Source organism: Lampetra planeri, chromosome 58 (assembly GCF_965212315.1).
Source record: "Lampetra planeri chromosome 58, kcLamPlan1.2.h2, whole genome shotgun sequence".
Taxonomy (NCBI): Eukaryota; Metazoa; Chordata; class Hyperoartia; order Petromyzontiformes; family Petromyzontidae; genus Lampetra; species Lampetra planeri.
In genome coordinates, this window is record NC_136164.1 from 3,448,148 (window position 1) to 3,457,358 (window position 9,211).

General features: G+C 55.4%; 1 protein-coding gene across 1 annotated transcript; it reads right to left on the minus strand.

Annotated features, from left to right (window-relative positions):
- Window positions 1-554: 554 nt before the first annotated feature.
- On the minus strand, window positions 555-8,929 carry LOC144735965 (DCN1-like protein 3). The gene is made up of 6 exons (XM_078618566.1): window positions 8,922-8,929; window positions 8,534-8,602; window positions 4,506-4,682; window positions 1,186-1,340; window positions 832-1,119; window positions 555-715 (listed from the first exon to the last, which is right to left on the minus strand). Exons 1-6 carry the CDS (start codon window positions 8,927-8,929, stop codon window positions 555-557), a joined length of 858 nt encoding a protein of 285 aa, XP_078474692.1.
- Between the last annotated feature and the right edge of the window lie 282 nt (window positions 8,930-9,211).

The window sequence follows — 9,211 nt, forward strand, 5'->3', positions numbered from 1 at the left end:
GAGCCAAAAGCTGTTCTGCCCCCTCCTGCCGTTTCCCACTTTGGCTCTGGAGTGAGCTCCTTCTCCGCTGCTGGCCCCCAGGGTCTGGGACTCCCTCTGGCCACGTGCGCACTCGTGATGGCCGACGTCACGAGGCTTTGCCTCCTCCTCCTCTTGAACTCCGTTTGGCCCCCCCCTGCTCAAGCCTAGGCCGAAAGCCTTTCCATTGTTTTTTCTGTCCCTCTGCCTGCGACTGACCGCCTCTCTCTGTGAAACAGCGTCTTTTCGATCGCATTTAAATATTGCACAACTTCACACGCTGATAGCCAATGAGCGGGTAAATTACTCGTAGTGAGCCCGACACCCCACCACACCAGATCACTCTAAACATAACGAGCCAACCTGCCACTCGTAATATCCCCAACTAGCCAGTGCATCACGAGCACCGGCTCTACCTCTCACCAGGCACAAGCCAACAACCGGCTCGCACTCGCCGTAACCCTACGGCCAACGGCGCCTCCACCGCCTCACCAAATGCCTCTTTCGCTCTCCGTTTGCTCTTCACTTCTCGGCGTTCACATAGTCTTCGTCGTCGTCACCGACCATGGCTCGAGGCGTCCGCATCGTATCCGGTACAGGACGCCGCCGGCGCCGGGCCTCATCCGTCCTGGGCGGCCGCTTCCCCCGCCGCGCTTCGTCTCTCCACGCAGGCCCACGGCGTCGCCCCCCCCCTCGCCTCCTCCCCGCCCCGCGGACGGCACGAGCGGCCACCCCTCTTCTCCCTCCTGGCGCCGCCCTCCTCCTCCTCCGCGTCCCTCCCCGCCCCGTCGTCTCCTCCGTCTCCTCCGTCGCCCCCCTCGCCGCCGCGTGGCCGGTCCCGCCCGTCGCGTCCCCGCGCCCACTCGGCGAACGCGTCGAAGAGGCTGGGCCAGGCCTCGTCCTCGGCGTAGCCGGCCAGGTCGGGCCCCGCGGCGTGCGCGAAGCTGGGGAACATGAGCCAGGTGTCGCGCGACACTCCGCGCACGCCCCCCGGGTTCTCGCCCAGGAAGAGCAGCCACAGGCCGAGCAGCGGGGGGCCCTCGCGAGCGTAGACGCGCCGCCACAGCTCCGCCGCCGCCCCCAGCGGCACGCAGCGCCGCCGCCGGCCGGGGTCCGCCGAGGACGCGGCCGCCGTCGACGCGGCGGCCGCGGCGTCGTCGGCGGCGGCGTCGGCGGCCGCGAGACCCAGGTGGAAGGCGTAGCGGTAGAAGTCGCGAAAGGAGTCCTCGTGCCGGAGGTCGGAGAAGAGGTCGGGCAGCCGCGAGCGCAGCGAGCGGAGGCTGTCGGCGCGCATGGAGCGGCAGCCAGAAAAAAACTCGTCTCTGTTTGGGGGGGGGGGGGTAGGAGGAGGACAAGGAAGAGAGGAGCGAGGCAGAGGGTAGAGAGATGGGGGAAGGAGAGACAGGAGAGAGACAGGAGAGAGACAGAGGGGAGAGAGACAGAGAGGGGAGAGAGACGGAGTGGGAGAGAGATGGAGAGGGGATAGAGACGGAGAGAAGAGACATAAGGGAGAGAGACAGAGGGGAGAGAGATGCAGAGGGGAGAGAGAGACACAGAGGGGAGAAAAATGGGGGAAGGAGAGACAGGAGAGAGACAGAGAGGGGAGAGAGAGAGACGCGGAGGTGAGACACAGAGGGGAGGGAGACACAGGGAAAGAAAGGAACCAAGGGTAGAGAGGGGCATGGGGGGACAGGGAGAAAGAGGAAGAGTGGAGAGACGGCCTTCAAGGCGCAGTGGGCGCTGGAGGAGGCCGTGTGCTCGGTGGCAGAAGACGGGGAGCTCTGCATGCAGTTGTGAGCTACCCGTCGGAGGCCGTAGGACTGCGGGAAGGGCTGGGTGCAGATGCAGCACTTGTCGTAAAAATAATAAAAATATTACAAATATTACATAGAAAACATAGGGGGAACACAGACATGGAGTAGGAAGAGAGGGGGGTAGAGAGAGAGGGGTAGAGAGAGAGGGAAAGGGTAAGGAGAGCAGAGCATGACATCTATTGTGAAATCTTTTTTAAAAAAGGGAGGGGGGTTTACACAAAGCAAAAGCATAAAAAACGAAATGATGAACGAAGCAAAGTGCCGACTACACCGAGCATCTTCTTGTTTCCTCTGATCGTAAGAAAAAAAAGAGAGTGGAGAGACTGGAACAGAGGGGAAGGGAAAGGGCAGTAGAGAAAAAGCGACCGATGGGAGAAAGAAGCTACAGCAAGGTTGAGAGTGGAAGGAGAGATGAGATGCGACGCGCGTGTAGAGGCACAAGGGAGGTGAAAGAGAGACCTGCGGAGCGGAGCGGAGGAGAGAGATTAACAGAATGAGGTGGATAGAGCAGAGGGAGGTGATAGAAACACAGATTCTACGTACGTATGTTGAACTTCTTTCACACCATACATAGACAACCGTGCTAATCGGAGTGTATATAGTTTAGTGTATAGTAGTGATGTGTATATTGTAGTGTATAGTGTACTGTATAGTAGTGTAATGTACAGGAGTGTAGAGTGGTATGTATGTTGCACTTATTTCGCACCGTACGAAGAAAACCGTGCTGATCGGAGGTGCGGGGGTGGACAGCGAGACGCACAGGTGAGAGAGAGAGAGAGACCTCCCGATACGTTCCATTCATTGGCTACCACATTCTGATAAGCTCCTCCCCCCTCTCCTCCTCCTGAACTTGTATTTAAGTGCTTGCATCTTGAATCCCTGCCTCACTTGATGCAGCAAATCTGGCTGTGACGGTCCCACCTGATGACGGAGACTTGTGTTGCCTCCGAAACGTCGTGAGTTTATTATTTTATTTTTTATTAATTTTAATTTCATTTTGTTTTACCTACGTGACTTTACCGAAAGAACTAAGAGTATGAGTAGGAGAGACACAAGAGGTACAGAATAGAAGCGGAGGGGTGGAGAGTGACATAAATGAAAGAAAGATGGGGTAGAGAAAGCTACAGAGACAGCTACACAAAGACAAAGACCCTCCTCCGTGTGGCATTAACAGACTGTTGGGGCAAGTGCGGTGAGCGAGCAGCAGCACTTATGAAGGCCGGCATGGCACACGAGGGAGTGGGTGGCCAACATTACGCCCGGCCGCGTTTGTCTTCCGAGTGGCGATGTTTACACACCGACCTAGGGGAGGCCCAGGCTCGGTTCAGATAATCGTCACCGGTGTTGGCCGTGAGCGGGAATCGAACTCGGGTCGCCGGGTTCGTAGCGCAGCGTAACGCTAACGACGACACCACCGCTCCCCACACAGACACACACAACAGACACGTGACACTCGCGGACTGTTGGGGCAAGTGGCGTTAGTGAGCGCCTGTTCAATCTGGCATGGCTCCCGAGAAGATCGTGTTGCCAGCACAACGCCGATATTTACACGCCTCAGCAGGTACTCAATTTGAGGCCGAGACTACCTAGGAGAGAACCAGGAACAGTTGAGATATCCACCACTGATTTGGCTTGGAGCGGGCTTCAAACTCGAGGGTTCATAACAACAGCCGCCATTCCCCACTAAGTGACGGTGACGTCACCACGGCGCCTGTGCCAGGCTAGGTGCACTCCGAGGCCACGTGAAGTGTCGCAGGCTCGCTGCTGGCAGCAGGAGGTCACGGGACAGACCCGGCAGGTGCCACGTGTTGACTGACTGAGATGGCCGGCAGATGCACCACCGCCTGTGCCGCCTACAGTGCTGTTTTATCTGCCCGGCGCTCCGCTCGCTGTTGTGTCGCCCTCCTTCGCTGGAGGGCGACTGCCTCCAATGTCCCAGCAGCGTCCTTCACGAGCCTCCACCGTAAGTCGATGTTGGTTATTGATTTGAGATTGTTTACACGATCACCGGCGTTTGTGTTGTGACTACCTGACAGATGGAAGCAGCAGCAATGACAACAACCGCTCAAATGAATGAACAGATTCATTTCTCGTCTTTAGTCTTCTGCGGCCGCTCGATGGCTGGTCCTTGATCCAAACAAGGTCCCCTCCATCCTCTCCGATCTTGATCTCTCTTCATTTCACTCCGGCCTCCCAACCGCAACCTTTCTTGGGAGTCATCGGACAGCATCTTCCTTTCTGTGCCCTTCGACCTTTCCCAACATCCTTCCAGGCCACCCTCCCCAACCTCCCTTCCAGATCTTTCTTCCGGACCTCCCTTCCAGACCTCCTTTCCGAACCTCCATTCTGATCCTTCCTTGAGACCTCCCTTCCGAACTTCCCTTCTGATCCTTCATTAGGGACCTCGCTTTCGATCTTTCCTTGAGACCTCCATTCCAGACCTCCTTTCCGAACCTCCCTTCTGATCCTTCCTTGAGACCTCCCATCCGAACCTCCCTTCCAGATCTTGCTTTTGGACCTCCCTTTCGGACCTCCCTTCATGAAGCCATGAAGGGAGGCCCTTTCACGAACCTCCTGGACACCTGCAAGAACTACTGGATGCCTCCGTGGGGGAAGGGGGGGGAAGAGCCTCATAGCTCACCGCCCCCTCCCCTCGACACAGTCGGCCCGCACCTCGTAAACTGGCAGTCGGTGCAGGCGTTGAACTTCCACGCGAGCGCCAGGGCGGTGAAGTCGGCGGGCTCGGAGCCCAGGTCGTGGCACAGCCTGTGCACGCCCTCCTCCAGCACCGCATCGTCGCGCTCGTCGCGGTAGCGCCGGAACAGCTCCTCCACGCGGCGCTCTTGAACCCTGCTCACTCGGCGTGAATGGGTGGGTAGGGTGGGGTGGTGGGTGGGGTGGTGTGGGTTGGGTGGGGTGGGATGGGTATGGTGGGGTGGGTGGGTAGGGTAGGTGGGTGGGTGGGTAGGGTGGGGTGGGTGGGTGGGTAGGTTAGGGTGGGGTGGAGTGGGTGGGTAGGGTGGGGTGGGTGGGTGGGTGGGTAGGGTGGGGTGGGTGGGTGGGTAGGTTAGGGTGGGGTGGAGTGGGTGGGTAGGGTGGGGTGGGTGGGTGGGTAGGGTGGGGTGGGTGGGTGGGTGGGTAGGTTAGGGTGGGGTGGGTGGGTGGGTATGGTGGGGTGGGTGGGTAGGGTAGGTGGGTGGGTGGGTAGGGTGGGGTGGGGTGGGTGGGTAGGGTAGGGTGGGGTGGGTGGGTAGGGTGGGGTGGGGTGGTGTGGGTTGGGTGGGATGGGTATGGTGGGGTGGGGTGGGTGGGTAGGGTGGATGGGTGGGTAGGGTGGAGGAGCAGAGGGATTCACATCACTCACTCCCGTCCGGACCACCCACAATCTCCTGTGGCTCTCTCTCTCTCTCCCGCCACGTGTCTCGCTGTCGCGTTATACCGCCACGTGTTGTCCGGTGGTGGGGGGCGGCAGCGTCGAGCTCGGCGTACCGCGCGACGAACCGAGCGACCCGAGTTCGATTCCTGCTCACAGCTACGTACGTTGAACTTCTTTCGCACCGACCGTGCTAATCGGAGGTGCGGGGGATCAACAACATTGGCTACGATTATCTGAACCGGTCCTGGGCCTCACCTAGGTCCACTCAGCCTCAGATGAATACCTGGTGCGGTGTGTAAAATCATCGCTGCTGCGGAGGCAAAGGCGGCCGGGCGTGGTGCTGGCCGCCCACAAAGTTTATCGTTTGAATAGTTGTATAGCCAGCAGCACCGATGAAGGCCGGCAACGCCTTCGTTGCCGGCCTTCATCGGTGCTGCTGGCTTTGAAACTATTCAAACTATAAACTTTTTTTTTATTAGAAAAAAAAATGTTACCAGGTGAGGCCCACTGAGCTGCACAGCTTGGGCCACAAACGACAGCTCACCCAAGTGGCTTATCACGTGGACACTTATAGCAGCCAAATGCTCCGAAGTGCGTGACGTTGATTCTGCATGTCGAGGGTGAATCTCGAGTTGCTCCGCGCACGATTCTATTGGGCGCGCTCGATTCACACACACAGCAACACACACCGCGTATAGTGCAGCAGTGTGTAGTAGTATAGTGTATAGTAGTGTGTAGTAGTGTAGTGTATAGTGTAGTGTATAGTAGTGTGTAGTAGTGTAGTGTATAGTGTAGTGTATAGTAGTGTAGCGTATAGTGTAGCAGTGTGTAGTAGTGTAGTGTATAGTAGTGTGTAGTAGTGTAGTGTATAGTGTAGTGTATAGTAGTGTGTAGTAGTGTAGTGTATAGTGTAGTGTATAGTAGTGTAGTGTATAGTAGTGTAGTGTATAGTGTAGTAGTGTATAGTAGTGTAGTGTATAGTGTAGTAGTGTATAGTAGTGTAGTGTATAGTAGTGTGTAGTAGTGTAGTGTATAGTGTAGTGTATAGTAGTGTAGTGTATAGTAGTGTAGTGTATAGTGTAGTAGTGTATAGTAGTGTAGTGTATAGTGTAGTAGTGTATAGTAGTGTAGTGTATAGTGTAGTGTATAGTAGTGTAGTGTATAGTAGTGTAGCGTATAGTGTAGCAGTGTATAGTAGTGTAGTGTATAGTAGTGTAGTGTATAGTAGTGTGTAGTAGTGTAGTGTATAGTGTAGTGTATAGTAGTGTAGTGTATAGTGTAGTAGTGTATAGTAGTGTAGTGTATAGTGTAGTAGTGTATAGTAGTGTAGTGTATAGTAGTGTAGTAGTGTGTAGTAGTGTAGTAGTGTAGTGTATAGTAGTGTAGTGTATAGTAGTGTAGTGTATAGTGTAGTAGTGTATAGTAGTGTAGTGTATAGTGTAGTAGTGTATAGTATAGTGTAGTAGTGTATAGTAGTGTAGTGTATAGTGTAGCAGTGTATAGTAGTGTAGTGTATAGTGTAGTAGTGTATAGTCGTGTAGTGTATAGTAGTGTAGTGTATAATAGTGTAGTTTATAGTAGTGTAGTGTATAGTAGTGTAGTGTATAGTCGTGTAGTGTATAGTGTAGTAGAGCCCGTCGCCAGGGACAGGCAGGTCTGGGACTGCCGTACTCAACACGCTGCCGCCACGACCCTCGCCAGGGCAAGCGGACTGATAAACGAGCCAACGAATTGTTGACATTAATCATATAGAGCGCCTTCAGTGAAGGTGCTCTCTGTGCATATTAATTGGATTATTTCTGCTCGGCAAGAGTCAAATTCTAAACGCCGTTTTTGCGCACTATTTGTCGGTGCCCCGTGCGCTAGGACTTATTTGTTGGGAAAAGTGCCGTAAGTTTTCGTTGTTTAGTTTTTTCACCAGGGTGGGATTACCACCACATTCATCATCGTCGTCGTCATCCAGGAGCCGCACGCGAGCTGATTCCACTGATCTCTCCCGTAGCTCCCAACGCACTCCGTGCGCGACCCCACGATGCATGCGCATCACGTAAGCTTTAAATAATTAACTGCCCACATGAAACCCATCTGATTTCACTGCGCTGGCAACATTAATGTTTTATATCATTATTGTTGTATTACCACCATCGAGAGTGGCACTAAGTGGAAAGATCCAATAATCAGCCTTGATGCCGCTCGACAATACACGCAGGAATAGGATTAAAAATTTACACTATGAGACATCTCCTTTACCAGTGGCAAAATATAATGATAGGTTTTTACCCTTTCAACTGGTACAAAAACTGACACCTTTATACAAGGCATCATGTTTGCAATAACCACAACACAAGCAGTCAAAATGCAAACAAAAAGAAACAACTCTGATGATGATAATGATATGCGCTGTCCTTGAAGTTGATTGGTCCACACCCGAGACAGCTTTTCTTAGAGCCTAGTCTCACATGGTGTTGGATCAGATGACGCCAAAAGGCGTACAACTCAAAGACAGCGCAACATCAGAGTATTGAGAGCTCGGGGTAAGCATTTACACTATGAGACATCTCCTTTACCAGTGGCAAAATATAGTAATAGGGTTTAACCCTTTCAACTGGTACAAAAAAAAAGCTGTCTCGGGTGTGGACCAATCGACTTCAAGGACAGTGCATATCATTATCATCATCAGAGTTGTTTCTTTTTGCTTGCATTTTGACTGCTTGTGTTGTGGTTATTGCAAACATGATGCCTTGTATAAAGGTGTCAGTTTTTGTACCAGTTTAAAGGGTAAAAACCTATTACTAGGATTTAAAATGCCATTTTGTCCTCGAGTGTACCGCGATAGAGCCGCTCGCAATACGTACAGGCAGGCCTCGCTTAACGCCACAGCCGTACATCATGCGCTGTGGCCACCTGGCGCACATCTAGACTGAAAGATGGCGGCAGCAGCAAGCAAGCGCTCACACGTATCAACAGGTCATCTCGATTTGAAGCTTTCGTGACTGCAGGAGTCCACACACGATGTCCACGGTCATCGTGCCGCTCGCAGCAGCCGTCGTCGCAGCTGTCGCGAGTTTCACCTGGAGAAGGGTGCTTGTGTTGCGGTCGAAACGTCGTGATTTTTATTGTATTTCTACCTACGTGACTTTACCGAAAGAACCAAAGAGTATCAACAGGTACTCGCGACGACTCCTCACCCCTCGCGGGGGGAGGTGGGAGGTGTGGGGGGAGGTGGGGGGTGCGAGGAGACATGGGGGGGGGGGTGCGGAGGGAGGTGGGGGGGTGCGGGGGGGCGGTGCGGGGGAGGTGGGGGGTGGGTACCACCTTCACTCACCCGCCACCTCCGCCGCCCCCGTATCCGTGCTCCCCGGCGTTCCCCAGCGGGCAGCCAGCCCCCACGCAACTGCCCCCCACGACGCCCCCCACCACGTCCCCCAGCCAGCTGGTGCGCCGCTTGGGCCCCGCGGCGGCGGCGGCGGTGGCGGCGGCGGCGGCACGGACGGGCCCCCCCCCCGTTCTGCGCCTCCTCCGAGGTCACGGCGGTCGCGTCGGAGCGGCAGTGGCCTCCGCCGCGGAGCGTCGGCCCGCGGCCCGGCTTGGCGGCTCCGTTGCCGCCGCTGTGGGCCGCGCCGTTGGCGTGGTGGTGGTGGTGGTGGTGACCCTGGTGGTGGTGGCCGTGGTGGTGGTGGTGGTGCGAGCCGCGGCCGCAGCGCGCCACGCACTGGCCCATGGTCTCCACCCTGACGGAGTGCGGTCGCCGGGACCACGTCCGGTGGCGATAGCGGCGGTGAGGGCTTTGATGATGGGTGGTGGTGGTGGTGGTGTAGGTTTGGGTGATATCAGCTGTGGTGGTGATAGTGGTGGTGAGGTTTCGGATGGTAGCAGCGGTCGATTGGAGTGGTAGCGGTGCCGATAGCCGTGGCAGTGCTGATGGTAGCCGTGTTGGTGGTGACGTAAAGTTATTCTGCCGGCGGAGGCGAGGGTTTTGAGTTTGGGTTGCACTGGTGGCGAT